Source organism: Channa argus, chromosome 6 (genome assembly GCF_033026475.1).
Source record: "Channa argus isolate prfri chromosome 6, Channa argus male v1.0, whole genome shotgun sequence".
NCBI lineage: Eukaryota > Metazoa > Chordata > Actinopteri > Anabantiformes > Channidae > Channa > Channa argus.
The window spans coordinates 5,095,123-5,113,268 of NC_090202.1; the positions used below are offsets into that span (position 1 = coordinate 5,095,123).

The 18,146-nt window shown below is 38.8% G+C and overlaps 1 protein-coding gene across 2 annotated transcripts in view; it reads right to left on the minus strand.

The window, feature by feature from the left end:
- Positions 1 to 131: 131 nt before the first annotated feature.
- The window catches only part of LOC137128405 (ubiquitin-associated and SH3 domain-containing protein B-like), a 49,199-nt gene continuing 31,184 nt past the window's right edge, over positions 132 to 18,146 (minus strand). Inside the window, exons 2-14 of one of the 2 annotated variants that reach the window (XM_067506339.1) lie at positions 13,423 to 13,476; positions 11,537 to 11,723; positions 10,555 to 10,753; positions 8,725 to 8,894; positions 8,382 to 8,590; positions 7,960 to 8,104; positions 7,099 to 7,222; positions 6,759 to 6,878; positions 6,557 to 6,649; positions 6,280 to 6,424; positions 5,128 to 5,234; positions 4,847 to 4,956; positions 132 to 4,537 (exon numbers count right to left, since the gene is read on the minus strand). In XM_067506339.1, the coding sequence (XP_067362440.1) occupies positions 4,400 to 4,537; positions 4,847 to 4,956; positions 5,128 to 5,234; positions 6,280 to 6,424; positions 6,557 to 6,649; positions 6,759 to 6,878; positions 7,099 to 7,222; positions 7,960 to 8,104; positions 8,382 to 8,590; positions 8,725 to 8,894; positions 10,555 to 10,753; positions 11,537 to 11,723; positions 13,423 to 13,476 (1,801 nt within the window). In that variant the 3' untranslated portion in view covers positions 132 to 4,399. Of the gene's footprint in view, positions 4,538 to 4,846; positions 4,957 to 5,127; positions 5,235 to 6,279; positions 6,425 to 6,556; positions 6,650 to 6,758; positions 6,879 to 7,098; positions 7,226 to 7,959; positions 8,105 to 8,381; positions 8,591 to 8,724; positions 8,895 to 10,554; positions 10,754 to 11,536; positions 11,724 to 13,422; positions 13,477 to 18,146 lie in introns of both variants that reach the window. The other variant, XM_067506338.1, reaches the window with a different exon arrangement.

An 18,146-nucleotide genomic window follows, 5' to 3' on the forward strand; every position in this document is an offset into this window, starting at 1 on the left:
ACAGGCTAAGCTAAAGCTAATTGCCTGGCAGCTCTACTGACATATTTAGTATATGCTATCTTCTAAGACTGGTAACCTCTTGGCTGCTTTAAGTAAGGAACTAGTAAGGAAGTATGACCCAGAACACCACATTAAACAAAATAGTGACTTTTTGTTTTATTTCTTTGTTTACAGAAAACTGTATTGTTGTTCTCACTAGCATAGACGTGATCATTATAAAGCTACAATGCAAGTGAGAGGTAATTGAAAACCATTGAAGAGGCCATGTTTTGTATAATTTCATGTTTCCATTTTTATTCTGTAGCTTTAATAAAATGATGTTGGACAAATTACAAGTTCAAAAGCTCATTTTTTTTCTTAAAATGGGCCTTTATGCAGTACTTCTTCTTCAGCTCTGTTTGAACAGCTAATTTAAGGACTCGACTCTTTAAGGCCTCTCTCTCATGCTGAATCCACTCTGCACTGACTGCCCGGCTTGTGGAAGCCTGCTGGCTAACCTGATCTATGGATGTAATATGGGAGTGGATGGGCTTGTGGACATATACCAGATGTCCATTTATGGGCAGATCATGTTTCTATGTAGGACTGTCTCTGGAAAACCTTGAAAAAGTCTTGCAAAGGAGTGAACAGAGCAAATAAATTTCTTCTACATACAGTAGTTCAGCTCGTATTTTAAAGCTTGAAATACAAAAAAAAAAAAAAGCATATGAAAACTGATTTCTTTATGATACATATTTGAAATTTTCAGGACAAAGTCTTTAAGATTTAGGGGGAAAAAAGTCTCATTTCAGCAGATGTAGGTGATCTGTCTTGTAAAAATGTTTTTTTGTGTTAGAAAGCAGACTGAAGAACACATAACATGAAGTTCAAAAGATACAAAGCTACGAGTAAGAAAACATCACTTTAATTCCAAGAGGCAGCCACAACAACACAGCCACTCAATCGTTGAAAGTTTTCAGATCTGCATATACACTTGTTTTAAATGCAGTTAACACCTGAGATACAGAGCATAAAGTCTTCTGTAACATGCTTTGTAACATGTGAAAAAAAGTTTTATAAATAAATAGAAATAAAACTTGGAAGACTTTCAAAATATGATTATTTACAGTTACGCTGAACACTTGAATAACACACACACACTCACTTACTAAAAAAAGTACTGGACCAGAATCAAATCGCTACTATATGATTGTCAACAGTGGAGCTTGTGCTTTGTCAGCCGTCCCATGTTTTACATACAGTGCATGAATAGTAGAAGACAAAGTAACTCTATGTGCTACATGTAGTGCCAAAATAGACACAACATGAGGGGCTGTGGAAGTGTATGGAATATTTGAGAGAGCACAAAACTAATTTTGAATGCTACTCAGTCTGCAGGTCAGCATTCTGGAGTGTACAGATCTGTGAGAGACTCAGATTTGTGTGTAAGGGGAAGCAACAGTCTGGCACCTGAATCCCGCCGGCACAGAATTCGACAGTGGTCAAAAACATTTATAATAACTTACATATTTGTGGCCGAGGCAGACAGCCAGCAACCCTGAGCGCACACACTGGTTCTGTCGTAGGTTTCTTCCAATTAAAGGAAACATTTCCTCCACACCATCACTTAGTTCCTGCTAAAGGGGAATCTTTTGGCCAGTTTTTTAAAATCTTAAGGTTACAATGCATCTTTACCTTACAATGTAAAGTCCCTTGAGATGAGTCTTGTGATTTGGTGCCCTATAAATAACCTGAATTGAATAGAATATACATGGTCATTTAGCAGACCACCTTTGGTCTGCTTGACCTTCCCTGACCTTTGGTCATTTGGTTCAAATGACCCAATGAAGGGCTACATTAAGTCTGAACAAGCCTTGTTAAAGACTTGAAACCAAATTTAGGCAGATATGATCTGTTTTTCCTAAGCTATTGGCATTTGTTTTCAGAGAATTTACATCAACTGTTTTCTCTTTGACCTGGAGGACTGTGTTTCAAACTGGGATGGTGTCAACAGCTCATGTGTACTTTCTAACATGCTGCTGGGATTTGTGCAGGAAAGTAGTACATTTATAATAATTCATTTATAATGTGTTACATTGTAACATATAACGGATTATTATAATTTCTTATGTCTCATTACATTTTGCAAAATAAACTGTCTGAAAGTGTATTTCAGATATTGTGGAAATAATGTATATTAAGTAGCATTTAGTTACATTTAGTTTTTAAGAACCCACTGAAGTTGTAATGCAGCAAGTTCTTAGATGAATCACTAAACTTTGCTTTAATCGTTAACACTAACAAATTTAATGGTTTGTCTTTAAAGAGGACATGCTTGCGTCGCATGTCATCAGGCTGACATGTTTAATGCTAACATTTAGCAGGTGATGATTGCTGAACTCCGTACCCGAGTCATTCTAATTAACATGTTAATATACAACATTTTCCATGATAGTATGATGGCATGGTAACATGGTTAAATCTTGTTACAAAGACTAGCAAGGTTACATGGTAATATTCATTTAGCTATTGATGCTACACATTCTGACAAGCTAACTTTAGTTTTTTTAGTATATTAGCATACCAATATTGTTTGTGTAGTAGCTATGTGTATAGTGTCACACTGCTATTATAGGTCACAACATAAGTCAACTTAACACATTTTTCACACAGAAAGGCCCAAAACCACAATGTCCTATCTAGTGCAATTGTCAAAATGGTACATTGACATATTGTGCAGTGTCCTCAAACCCTTGAGCAAAACAAAAGTACAAAACGTCCAAAATGGAAGGTATCAGATATGACAGATAGCAAAACTTTAAATGTGGGCTACTATACTGCACCTCATCAAGGTGAATGCGCAAACAAGGGAGTCGAGTAGTTCAGACACAGCTAGACTAATCACATGAAAGCTACATTATGTACCTTTTCTTTTTTAACACATTTTTAGTAAAAAAACAAATAGCTTCAAAACATATTTTAAAGGGCAACTTCATTCTCCTCGTTTCAGCTTACTTTCTTTAGTTCGGCAGTGTTTCCCAACAGGAGTTTTAGCGACCATGGCGTATGGACCTTGGACCCTATAGGTGGATCGTGGATGTGCTCATAAGAACGTGTTAATTTTGCTCTCAACAATCACATTAACATAAATAGACTGGTTAAATTGATATGAAATCTTGCTTGAATAAGTATTTTTTTTCCAATAACTGCTTCTTTCAAAAACTGAAAGCGCTTACTCGAACGAGATACGGCAGCTGATGTGAATGAGACTCAGTTTGCTTCTTGCTTTCTACATAAACAGTCCAATTGTTAACGGAAGTGATGCATCTCACTTCCTAAAAGACACAGTGGTGACATTCACAGAGAGAACACATACCAGACAACAGTTATCATTTGGCCTGTCATCAGTTTAAGACATAACAGAATAAACAGCTGATCTGAGCTGTTTGACACAAAACACAATGTTTTATATCATTAAAAGGAGTATCAAGATATTTTGAATAATAAACTGTGGCAGTTCGAACTAGTTTTTCATTGCAGATGATGTGTGGTTGCTCATACTAATAGTACCACCACTAGTACTACTACTTGTAGTCTTAGACGACCAGCAGATGATGATGTTTTCTGGGGTTTATCGTTGAGAAACAGAGGGAGAGTTTTATACAATGATTGCAGAATGAAATACATATATTTCCTAAATGACAATTATAGGGTGCAAGCTGAAAGACTGTGAAGTTGCCATTTAAATGTGGAGAGGTGATGACAAAGTGTGTAGCTTTAGACTTTAAGCTTTAAATTTAGGAATCTAATAATGTTTGACTTTGAAAGTGAGAAATGATCAGGGAACATTAGTAAGGGGTTAGAAGCAAAACCTGAATCATCCAAGAGGAAAGTAAAGCAAGCTAAATTTCCAGCCTTTGCTTTAAGTGGCTTTACATCAGAGTCACACATCTAATTCAATCCTGCTTACTTGATGTAATAATATACATTGGTGTTTGAAAAATATTTTTCTTTCTACTCATGCTCAGAAGTGCCAATGCTAATTTCACAAAACTTCCTGAGACTGGACTGATAATATCAAAGTATATCTTCAAACTTGAATGCGAGTGAGAGCTCTCCCAAACAGTGCAGCTGACACACAGCCATGCTGCCCAAATTTCGTCCTTCTTTCAAAAACTAACAATACAATGAAGCCTGAGTGTTGACAGCTGTAAATTCTATATTGAAACCAGCCATAGGGGAATGCAGCCAGTTCACCCACCATTCAGCGACTGGGACTCAGGTCCTCATCCTTAGGCAGGAAACCGCAAAACCAGTCGCTGTGCAAGTAGGTGGAAAAGATCCAGTATTACATAGCACTGGCCTGATAATATGCGTGTATAGTATGATCAAGGTTGGGCAAGTTGGGATCAGGCGGATGTCATTCTTGCAGAAGTGTCTCCCTCCACTCAAAGGTGTGGTTTGGTCCATGTGTGAGGGGGAGGATGGGAGGATCCACTAACTGCCAAACCCCTGTGTCTCCCTGCTCCTCACAGGAGCAGAAGCCCAGGTACGGAATCTGTGAGAGCAGAGGTAAAAGAGAGGAATTATGTAAAATATAAAATAATGTGTTTTTGTTTTTAATAAATTACAGTATTAGATGAGTAGGTTCATGCTGAGTTACACTAGCCATGGAAAAAACAACCCAAAAATGACAGAAGTTATATTATAACCATTTTCCTGTGAACATTGAACATTTCTTCCCTATCTATACACATATTTCTTACATATCTGGTATTTTTAAGGGCACAAACCCATGTATTTGGACATGCAGTTATAATGGGAAAGCTAAGGGATGAACAGTAAAATTGATTTGCTGTGAACAGACCTTTCGCACTACTTGGATGAAGTCCTTAGTGCTCTGTGGGCTGCGGCCCTGCAGCTGCCGTGTGCAGGCCTCTAAGGAAGAAGCGTGGGCTACAATCAGCACGTTGTTTCCTACAGAGAGGACAAACACATGAGATTGTAAAACAGAGTACAGCTTCACATGTATGAACGCCAAACAATGTAACGTCTCACGCACAAAATACAGACGTTAGGTGTCCGATTAGGTGGCACAAAGGATAAAGTTTTCTAAAAGCCCAAAGGAGCTTTGTGTGTTTCTCTCACCAGTGGTTTTGCAGTCTGACAGGATATCCTTGGTCACTTGGTAGCTCCGACTCATGTAGTTCTCATACGATTCAGACACAGTAAGCTTGCTGACTGGAATCAAAGGTCTACATGGAGACAAATACCAATTATAAGAAAACAATGACACGCACAGGCACAAATAAAAACTGTTGTTTATATCTGATGTGTGATTTGGGGCTATATAATAAAAGTTGATTTTTATTCATTTCAGACACTTCAGTGACCTACACAGGTGGATCTCTCTGTAGGACAGGGAGACTGGACAAGCAAGACAGCTACTTTGGTACATACGTACCAGTTCAGATGCTGCAAATTCCCACAGCATTCAACAGAAAGGTAAATGAAGAATGGATAATAATCCTTGATATGGTTTACATTCCTTTTTTGAATATAGCTACTTTCAAGTGAAGGGGAGCAAAGTTAGTGGTTTAGCCAGTTACCTTTGGGGTTAAACAAGCTTATCTGGTATCACAAAGCTAGCTAACTTGAAAAAAAGATTTATTGATTGATTGATTGATTATTGGATTTATATAACTTTGACCAAACTCTAACAATACTCAGATTACTCACCAATTGAATCACTGGATATATTCCCTAAACTGGATAGTTTACCCAAATTATGAGGTTATTGGCAACAGGTCAGTATCATGACTGGGTTTAAAAAGAGTATCCCTGAAATGAGCGTTTTAGAAGTAAAGGTGGGACGAGGTTCAACACTGTGTCAAAAAATGTCTTCAACACTCTTAGAAATCATTAGCACTGCATGGTCTATTGGATTAATGCTGAAAGATATATAAACACATTTTGGAGCAACATTGCTGCCATCCAGTTAACACATTTCTCAGCGAGGGTCCAAGAGTCCAGGTGATAAACTGACCAGACCCGTGATCTAAAATTATTTGAAGCATCATGAGGTTAAAAATATGAGGCAATGAGGCTGAGAACTGTAGAGCAGCTAAACTCCTAGATCAGTTTTCTTTTTATTTACATTTTAGTGTCCCAACGGTTCTGGAAATTGGGCTTGTATGTAAGATATTCTGCAGAAGATGAAAAGGTTCACAATACTAATGATGCACATAACATATAATTAACTGCACAGGGTTTATTTTGCCTTGAGGTGTTTTCTATCACCTGTAAGTTGTGTCCACACTGAAATGCGCTGCAGCCAGATCAGTGGGGGGTATCCATGCAGGCAGAGAGTTCCCAGAAACCCACTTGGTCCATTCAAAAAGCCCTGGTTCCACCCTCACCTTCAGCTTGCCATCCTGCTGTAGACCTGTTTGACACAAAGGCAACTGATCACAACTGATCATAAAGCAAAGGAAAGATGGTCAACTTTTGTATGTCCCTGAGCTACTGCTGTAGGTGTTTCTGTGGGCCACTGCTTAAAATGAGTGCGTCTTCTCACCTTTCAGGATGTTCTGTGCAGTCTGAACACATCGCAGAGAGGGGGAGCAGTACACAAAGTCTATCACTGTGTTACTCTCTAACAGGGCCTCACCTGGAAAAGCACATATTTAACTCAAATACATTTTATAAACAAAGTGTCAAATGACTTCATTTCGCATCAGAAACGATACAGTACATTATGGTTAGGTGAAACTACTGACCCACTAGTCGAGCCTGCATGGATCCAAATACAGTGATAGGAGCGTCCATGTCGTAGTCTCGTTGCCCCCCCCACAGTGGCAAACTGGAAGGCATGTTCAGATTCGAACGCACATATCTTCCTGCAAACAAAAACACACATTTCCAAATGTTACATAGGTTTCCCTTTTTTCCTTTACTTATTTCTACTCTACTTATGGAGCGTGTTAAAAATAGTGGTGTGTGTTTGACCACCTCAGTCTAATCCCATAGTGACCTTTATAAGCATCGTTTACAGCATCTTTTGTTTGTGTGATGACTGGCTTAATTAATTCAAGCTAAGGCAGAGTTGCATGTACTCACCTTTACTGTCTGAGCAGAGGGACAACCATTGTTTGCCAAAGACCACATCCATCCTCTCACCATGCCGGCAGACAAAAAGTGTTCGCTTCGGCTGTCGAGAGTGACCACCACTCATCCGCAGGACCTGCTGGAAATATAAGGCTTCAATAAGTCTCAGGACAATATGAAAGTTTTAATATACAGTTCCCTCCAAACGTATTTGAATAGCAAGACCAACCGTTTGATGCAATGTAAACTGACTACATTTGGGTTTAGGATTAAAAATTCTGAGTTTCAGTTTTATTTCCAGGTATTTATATCTAGATATGTTAAACAACACACATCATAGCACATTTTGTATAAAATGACCCACATTGTAAGTGAGCAAAAGTATTAGAACATATGACTCTAAGTGTTGGCCTTAGGATTCAACCAGTTGTTAAACAGGATAAAGTAACATGAAGACCACAGAGCTGTCTATGGGAGAAAAGCAAGTCATTTAAAATCTAATCTGACAAAAGAGGGAAAATCGAACAGACTTTTGAATTTCCTAAAAAAAACAAGCAAGGAAACCACTTGTGCACTGATTAACATACACGGAGCAAAACAGGTCAATAACTTTTGCTCCCTTAAAATTTGCAAAAATTTAATCAAATGTTGTTGTGTTCTATAATTTAAATATATTTAAACAAAAATATAAAAAGTAAAAGCTGACATTCTGAACTTTTGGCTAATATCCATTTTTGACCCCAATGAACAGGCCTTGGTGTTCCAGTATTTTAAGAAGGGATTGTATTACACCATACATGTTTTATTAATTCCATTAAATGTAATAACAATATCTGTCAAATAAACAATTCTTGCTTATGAACACAAAAATACCTGCATTGGATGGCAAATTAGACTGAGGGTGGGCGTGTCTCCTGGACTTGTGTTGTCAGAGCGTCGGCTCTCCAGCAATCCGTCAAACATGCACCTATCTTTACTGGTCTTGTCATTAGGCCCACAGCTGAAGAAAGAATGGGAGCTATGGTGGACGAAAAGCACAGACATCAGTGTGGGAGTACAAACTGGATGTGTTTTTGTTTCCTGGTGGTTCAAAGCTGATCTATAAAGCACTTTACATTAAGCTGTAGCTCTTGGTAGCTCTCAGATTCAAATCAGTTGCAGCCAGGATATTAGGATATTAATAAAGACTTAATGGAAGAATGCAAGGTTGTGTCATTTGCGTTTGTATTATAATGCCAATGCTTTTTATTTGTTTATTTTGTACTACTTGTATAAGGACAGAGTTCCTTGCTCACCCATGGAGGACCCAGGTGTCACACTCATCAGCCAAGCTAACATAGTTCTCCGGCAGCAAGCCTGACAAACCAGTGGCCAGCGAGGTTCCGTACACCCAGCCCTCACTAGTACTGCCCTGCTCCACTGGAGACATGAAGACAAAATCTCCAGGAACCAGCTCCATCTCATCTTCATTCTGAGGCATGTAGGGGTACATAGCTCGCAGGGTCTAAACATGTGAAATTTAGAGTCATTGACATTTGTAATTATATGTCAGCGTCGACACTTGTCAACATGTTTCAATAGTAAATAATAGATATAAGTGATTGTAAAAAATGAACTGTCAGTGGGAATAACAGCTACCTCATGGTTAGCAAAACGAATGTCCCGGGAAAACAGGACAGCTAGCCAATCACAGCCCAGCTTTACTTCGACGCCCTTGGCCAGTTTCTCCAGAGATGAGAGGTGATCGGAGGGGAAGTTGTAGGCCAGAGTTACATGGAGCTGCTTCTTGTGAGGCTCCACATGAACTTCTGAAGAAGACAAGATGAATAGTAAAGGAGACACCCTTTAATTAATTTTGTGATTAAGTGGCATTTTTGTGGTTGTTGAAGATTGAGAAAATGTTTATTCACATAAGTAAACAAGTAAAAAAGCCACAGCAGAACCAGCAGGCCATTAAAACTAGAAAACCATGGATGTGTTACAGAACTACTTATACTCTTATTGCACCCGATTTATTTTATCAAATTAGATCAATGGTACATATTCCCAAAAATTATTCATCTTTCTGGATTCTGGGCATAGAAATTTGTAAAATATATTTTGCATGTTTCTGCATTAGGTACATTAGAGCACTAAATTTGTGCTGTGCTATTAGTGGTGGGGCGGGTCTTAGATCCTTCACACAGATTAGACAGCTAAGACAGGAAGACATTACTGTAGTTGTAAGCTTGCTACTGTTTGTGCAATAAAATTTGGTGAGCCAATGAAAGAACACCTGTTCTTTCAGCTCCCACTGTAACATGCTTTATATGCTCTTGAATTTTTCAGTTTGTACACATGCTCCTTAAACCTCTGCTATTTACAATTAATTGAGGTCTGCAGTAAACCTTCAAAAAACTCAGATAATTGTTTATTGCAACTTATATTATCACAGATTTTCCTCATAAATGTTCTGCACTTATAAAGCGCTTTTCTACCTATTAGCACTCAAAGCACTTTACACTGCTTCATATTCACCCATTCGCACTCACTATCACAAACACACACTCACACACCGATGGGGGAGCTGCTATGCAGCTGGCCAACGCTCACCGGGAGCAACTAAGTTGGGGTTCAGTGTCTTGCTCAAGGACACTTCAACACGTGTCTGGAGGAGCTGGGGATTGAACCACTGCAAGATTGATGGACAACCGCTCTACCTTCCTCCGCCGCAGTCATACAGACTCTTATAGACTTGGATGCATTTTTGGGGGGGTTTGTGATCTACAGCTGCTTCTATTCCTGTGATTGTGTCTTGGGGAAATTACATTTAATAGGCTAGTGTATAGCATGTGATAAATATGCAAATTGCACCAACACGGTGTGACCACTATCTCACTACTTCAAAGCCCAGGACAGTTCTTCACAGCTTAGAAATAATTCACTTTCTAAAAGCGCCAGAGGTTTGGACGGTGCTGTATTCCACATCAGCAATACACCGACAACATATTGAACATGAGTCTCATAAAAATTCAAACCAGGCTTATTATTATCAGTGATGAAACCTGCTGAGTAAAACCAACCCAACATTTTTCCACATCTGATGCTGATGACACGCTCTTATCTGGCTTGTCACACAGAGGCAGAAACATGACAGAGCATTAACACAAAAACCACAGCCTTTAATCTCACTTGGCACCAAGTTGCCTGAAATACCATTTTGCAGTCAGTTTCACTTTGGTCTGCATTTAAAACCACCTACAGTGACATATTGAGTGAGTGCTTTAGTAAATAAATACGACTGCATTCATATTATGAAAGTAAATTTACTTTCTATGCATATTTAAATGATGAACTGATGCTGACACTATCTAAACACAACAGACAGTACTGACAAAAACAACAAAGACTGGAGAGACAGAAAGGGAGACACACCACAAATGGGTTTCAAACCCATTGAAATTTGAGAATGTTGCCTGTGATTCCTACCTGCTTTACTGGCAGCCTCAGTGGCAAAATCAGCTGCAAATTGCTTGAGGATATCAGCTGTCTGGTCCGCCACAAAAAGGCCAATAAAGTTGGAGGACGTGTAGAGTTCTAGAGGCAGGGGACTGGGAAATCTACCCCGCCACTGCTGTACAGTAGCCTGGAGGGCCTCACATAGAGCTTCCACTTGGTGGTCTGCACACTGTGTAGAAGGAAGAATAAATTTGATATTCATGACATTACTGTCTTCAGCTTAAAGTGATGCATTTTTTGCCATCTATAATGCAAACATACATGTTACAGTACATTACAGTTTTATTCAGACACGAGCCATTTTCAAAATAGCAACAGGGTATATGTAATAGTAATAGTCACAAAAGGGTATTCAATAGTAATATTTGACCTCTGGTGTGTGACAGGGTGCAACATTACTGTTCTCAGTAAAATGGTTTGAATGTGGAGTTTGAAAGCTTTCATATGATGTTAAAAATGTCAGGGATGAATCTAAAAAAATATATCTTTTGTTGAAGCCACATTAAATAAACATCATGAGCATGAGGAGCAAAAAAACCAAAAAAAAAAAAAAACAGTACTCTCCTTTACTAAAGTAATTTACAGTTGATTGAGGTATTGTGCAAAGTAGGGCTGGGCGTTGGAAAAAAATGTTATCAGCATAAGTTTGACCTCATCAGTTGATGTCTCTGATTGTCACTATGTAATCCATCTACTCAAAGATGCTAACAAACAAAATGTTTGTTACTGTTGGTGCCAATCTGCCATAAAACATTGTTACATTCTTGAAGGAAGGAGCAAAGGAAGGAACAAATTTGATGTGTTACCATCCTGTGTTTGTTCGGCTCTCGGACACAACTTTAAACCTTGCCTCTCACCTTATAACAGCTGGGATAGTGGAAATAAAATCCAACTGAACGGCCTTTGACCATCAGTCTCCAGTAAAGTTAAGCTGAAGTTCCATTTGACTCACCATGAAGAACTGACAGAGGGTAATGTGGGGGAAAATGTTATGGGCTTTATTTTTGCCACAGGTGACCCGGCTCTGCTGCCAGAAGTGGGAGAGCTGGTTTTGTAGTGGCCCACTGGGTCGCAGGTAAAGGACAAACTCTCTGGGCAGAGGGTCATCCAGGAACGGGTCATCAACATGTGAAAACAGCCTAAGAATTTTAATTAAAAAATTTTAAATCGGAGAGAACACAATACTTTTATTTAATGTTTAATATTCACTTGCATAGCTTTCAAAAGGTTTATGCAAATTTTTGTGTGGCACACATAAAACCTCAAAAGAAGAGCTGGATAGGAAAACAGCCTAACGACCAGTTCACCATCACTGCCGGATTTTAGCCCTAAAGCTACTTTTTAATTGGAACATTTTCTGTTTTGAACTGTGATTCTGGGATAGGAAATTTTATATTTTGCTGGAAGGTTTGCTGGTAATATTGAGCCCTGCAGCAATTAAAGCAGTTTGAATTAATAAACTCCTTGGATTAAGATTTAAAAAGTAAAATCATATTTGCCCTAGAATAATGTTTAGGAAATTAATGCTTACCAGCCAAATTCTTTCACTTGGTTTAATGGGCATAATAGGCTTTATTTTTTGAAAAGTGCTATGTTGGACATTGTGTGCCATGATTAAATGACCATATGAACATATAATAAAGCTTGTTCAAATAGTGATATTGCCTTTGTCTAATGCTCTCTTAGACTTCTCATATTGTTTTTCAGTGCATGCAAGTGGTTAAAACATACTGTAACTGACTTAAAAACAAAAATAAAATGTCACAAAGCAGAGGCAGAAAATTAGAACAATAGTTATTATTAAGAGATATGTAGAGATAAGACCAAGACAAAAATATATGTTAAATGCTGTTAGTTTAGGTCTTATATATAACAGTGGATGTTCTCTCTCTTCATAAACAACAGTCTGCCTTTACTACTCTACAGTGTCAGGTCACTCAATAAAACTAAACTGATGTTATTGTCTAGTGCTGGGAAGATGCCTGAAGACACTGGGGACATAGTTACAGCTCAGAAGAACACAACAGAACTGTCATCTGTTGCACTGGAACTGATCACAGGTGACATTGTGCGAGACACCATGGACAGGGGGCTTGTAAGTTATAGTGTTAAAACATTCATTATCGCAATGAAAGCTGTGAGTAATTTAGACTCACCAATCAAAAAACATGAAGATGTGAAAAGACATCAAAAGAAGTCTGTCCATAATGCAGGCCTTTACTTTTTATCCTTTTTTATCCTCTATTAACTTTGATATGGTAAACTTTTTTCACTCTTCTACAGGAGAGGGCAGTATAACACACCGTAAAATGTTTTTCCTTGGCTTGTTGTAGGAGCCCAAGGGAAAAAATTAAGTCACTACCTGAATTTAACTAAGCAAATAGTTGAGCTCTTTCCACTGGATAATTATTGATTAAAGTGTCTCAGCTGGTATTACGTTTTTCAACCCTAACTGATGCAATAAGTAGCTAATTACCTGAATGTATTGAATCTTTTCCATCAATAGATTTTTTTCCCTTCCTGATGGCACAGGTATATTTCAAGATGAGAATCCTGGGATTCATAGGACATCTGCACTGATTTTGAACTTGCTTCCTTTACTTTTACTTTGTGTAGATGTACATAAATGCCATTAAACTTCTCTCCGACTTCTCTACATTAAAATATCTCTATACTTCTAGCTAAAAAAATGCCTCCAGATGACATCACTTGAACGGAGCCCTTAGTTCAGATTATGTCATCTCATAGCTTACACTATGGGGTTTGTAATCATAGTCAATCTGCTTTTCCACAGCTCCTCCAGATGACATAATTTAAACATTCAGTGTGATAACTTACCAGTCACATGCTGCTTGTACACTCCGACTTCCTGTTGATACCAGAGCTTTCAGTCTATAAAAAGAGCACAAAAGAGAATAAAAATTATAAATGTGAATTTGTTTTCTATATGCATGAACTGATTCTGAATAGGTAGTGGTACATAATAAGAACAATGAGATATAGTAATCTGATCCTGTGAAGTTGTTTTAGTGCATGCCTTTACAAACAATTGCAGATTTGCACAGTCAGCAAAAACAGAACAACATTAGGGTTTGTGTGTGTCCACCTGATAAGTATAATTCTCCTCAAAGTCCTGAGAGCAATATCTGGCTCTATGGCTGTTAAACGCTGTCACTGTGTTCATCAGTTAGACAACTTTGTATTTATAAGAGGCTTTCCTCTAAAAATATTTGCATGCTGCAGGTAACACAATTAATGAAGTTCCACAGAGGCTCTTTTTAAATACAATAAAACAAACTTTTGAAATACATGCAGTAAAAATTTGAGACTGACTTTGAGAAATTAAAGTAATTTAGTTTTGTTTCCCAATAAATCATACCTATTTAAAGGTAACAACACTTTCATTTACCCTAAGAAGTTAATTTGTTCTGTAATGTTTTCCAGTCGTACCTTTTGTTTCAAAAGGCTGGAGTGTGTCAGTGAGTATGTTTCACCCAGAAATGAAAAAAGTGAGCAAAGCAAAGATGAAAAGCAAACAAAAGCTGGGGGTAGGACTGCATGCTAGATGATACATAATGCGTGGGAAGGCATTATCATTAATTCCTTTTGTAAGAGGTGTGGCCTTAACAAGTGTGAACAAACCATGAAGGGTGACTCCTTTTAACCATACTTAAGGATTCCCTGAAAAGTAACAAATTAATCACAATACTTATGATTCATCTGTCCAAAGTCTGCCACAGCACGTCGTCAGCAAACAACCTCACAGTGGGCAATGTTAGTAACTAAGTGTTTATTCTTCTGTTACCATCTGGCTGAACAGCCAAAGACAATGACAGAAAGGAAAATACAGTAATATTCTCAAGTGAAGCATCTGCCCTTGCAAAACAAACAAGGTTGCACTGAATGGTAAAGACAGTTATCTCCGTTTCCAAACAATCATGGAAATTGCAGAGGTTTTTATTCAGGGGTTGTTATATTCATTAACAGAGAATAAAGACTGGCTTATCCCTTCACACCTCGGTCCTTACCTCAGCAACAGCTGCAGGCTGGGCTGATAAGGAGCAGAAGGAATGGAACATCAGATTATTCATATGAAAGCCACAAAATCTAATTAGCCACTTCTCAGAAGATAAGAACTTGTACATAGTAATGTGGTTTTATCTCTGCGGAGTGAGCAGCTTCCTCAGAATCCCATTAGATGTTGTTCCTTTATGATGGGGAAAGGAGGCGTTCGAAGTATGTTGTTTCTATGCTAAGGAATGATATTCTTACACGGTGCATAAATATCTGTATTTATAAATTTAACCACTTACTATTTAACCTGCCGCATACACCACCACCTCCAATTTACTACATCTTACTGTCCCACCAATATACAGTAAGCATCAGTATTTATGACTTTGTAGCAATGCTAAATTATTTTAAAGCTGAATAAAATAATATAAATATAGAAAATAATAATTAATAATAGAACATTATAAAATACATAACCGAACTAACTAAAACATTCAGTTAATACTCCGCTCAGGGAGATATTTAGTTGAACACTGCATAATGATAAAGGCCCAAAAGAAAATGGAAACACCGGGCAACATCATTAGCAACTTTATGAAGATCAATGTGTGAATGTGAGTGTGAATGCTCATCATCTGCGTATGTCTCCCTGTATGTTGGCCCTGAGACAGACAGGCGACCTGTCCAGTGTGTACGCCGTCTCTCGCCTTGTGACAGCTGTGATAATATCTAGCCCCCCCGCAACCCTAAACAGAATAATTGGATGGATCGATTTTATCCGTTTAGTTTTTTGCTTATTTTGGAATTCTTCTGCCCTTTAACAGCAATAAACTACAGTATTAGTGCGACTTTAGTGGTCAAACCAACCACAGTTAAACCAACTCGAAGTATATACATGTTGGTGCTCTGGATACAATTAAAGGCCAATTTACACTTTCTGCTACAGTATCTGTGACATAAACGCATCAGCACTGCAGTCCATGGGGGTCGGGATGGACTATCTATGGATGATCGCATGGAGCTGCACTTGTTGATTCTGTTTTTGGATTGTGATAAAAAAAGAAATATTGCATGAGTCTACCTGTACACACCAACACCAAATGTAAAACTAATTTACAAAGCAAAAGCACTTAGCTAGTGCTCCTACCTTTATCAGTATCAAAGGAATTGTGAATATTATTGTTGTCAGGTGGCCAGACACACAAATCCAAATAAATGTTATGCTTTGTTTTTCACAGAAAGTTGTGTCTTCACTTTCCTCAGAAGAGAGCATGAGATTTGAGGTGTTTAAAGAAACAATTGTTCGTGTTTATGAACTTGTGCCTGAGGCCTATTGAGAAAAATTGTGAAATCATAAAAATTCTAGCAGTCAAACATTTGTTGAGTTGCACACCAAAAAGGAGCTGTATTTGACAAATGGTGTGCCGCTAATGGCATCAATGACAATTCTGAGTTTCTCCGTGAGTTAGTACTGCTGGAGAATTTTAAGAGTTCCCTACCAGATAAATTGATGTTTTTAAATGAACAAAAAGTGACCTCCATGTCTAAAGCAGCAGTGTAGGTGGATGAGTTTGACGCCCTTCGAGATTGGAATCTGGCCACCCTCACCTCCATATGGGGAGCGTGAGTGTTTTTATTGTCATAGAAAGGGTCATCTTATTGCTGTCTGTTTGACGTTAAAACGTAAACGGCAACCTCAAGCATCATCACAACCAAAGGGGTAAGCCTGGTTAAGGGGGTGACTGATGCTACGAACTTAGAAACAGAAGACTGTGAACCTGATCCATAAAAATAATGAGGGACAGGGGGTCTATCATTAGAGAAGGTATTTTACCTTTCTCTGATAAGTAATTTTGTCAGTCAAATGCCATTATCCAGGGAGTAGAAATGGGTCTTGTATCTGCCCCTTTACACAGACTTCATATTCAGTCTCAATAAGTCAATGGGGTTGTTAAGGTTGCCGTTCGACAGGCCTTGCCCATTGAAGGCGTTTCATTTTATTTTGAGTAAAGACCTTGCTCGGAGGCAAAGTCATGCAAGTTGCTTAGGTGTTAAATAGTCCTGAATTGAACTCAGAAACTCGTGGTCCAGCCTAAGACCAGCCTAACATTTTCCCATCTTGTGTAGTTACCAGAGCCCAATCAAGGATGTATGGCCCTGACCTGTCTGATTCCTTTAGGGGTACAGAGCAGTCTCATCATCTCACTGCATTTAAGCCTGAGCATAAGGGACAGACCACCATCCCATATGCTGAGAGGTTACCTCAAGAGACCCTGTATTTGCCTGTCTCCCAAAGTTATGCCCTTTGGCATGTGTAATGCTCCTACTACCTTTCAAAGATTAATTAATCAGATATTGGGAGATGTCCCCAACCCACATGTCTATCTTGAGAGAAGGTTTTACACACCTAGCATCTACATCCTTAACACTGTTACCAAATGTAAGTTTGGCAGGGGTACTGTTCTCTATCTTGGTCAGCAGGTTGGTCAAGGGACAGTGTGCCCTGCTGATGCTAAGATCTCTGCTATTGTGGAATTTCCTGTCCTCACCACCAGGAGGGAGGTGCGTCGTTTCCTTGGGTTGGAGGGGTATTACCAAACGTTTCTGTAACAATTTTTTCCTGTTGCTGCCCCTCTCACTGCCCTAACTAGGCCTTCAAAGTCTTTTGTATGGTCTGATGAGTGTCAACCATCATTTGAGGACCTCAAAAGGATTTATGTTGCACTCCTGTCTTGTCTGCCCCTAATTTTTCTTTGCCATTTAAACTTGAAGTAGATGCCAGCGCAGTGGGAGCAGGAGCAGTACTTCTCCAGGAGGACAATCAGAGCATTGACCATCCTGTAAGTTATTTCTCCCACAAGTTTGGTCCACATCAACTCAAGTACTCCATGATTGAGAAACAATCGCTTTACTATGGGCCTTGCAGCACTTTGAAGTTTACGTGGGATCAAGTACTAAACCAGTGAAGTCTTCACTGATCACAACTCCCTAGTGTTCCTATACAGGATGTATAATCACAACCAGCGGCTTATGCGTTGGTCGCTTATTATTCAAAACTATGTCCTACACATTAGTCATAAAAAGGGTACTGAGAATTTCTTAGCAGATGCTCTACCCCGTATTAGTAACTAGTAGTGGTGAAATGCTACTACTGCCAAACCCTATATGTTGTTTTACTGGGTGGGGTGTTGGGTTTTCTGTCTGTTTTTTTCTCTCTTGTCATCTTTCCAGGTGGTGAGGCTTCACTGATTGGCATGTTTGACCCTAATTGGCCCACACCCATTGGCTGTCTTGAATCCATCTGCTGCTACTCTGCTTAACAAAAAGGTGGCAGCTCCATTTTCTGAGGCCTTACTTGCCTGAACCATGCCATGTTTTGGTCTGTATTTTTTGATCATGATGTGGTGGGAGGTTGGATGTAGGTAAGGGGGGGTACCACTAGGTTAAGAGGTTGGTGCCTCATTGTACTTTTCAAATGGAAGCTATTTGTAGACAGCCAAACTTTTGTTTTGACTTTGTTTCCTTACTCATGCTGTGGGTTAAAGCCA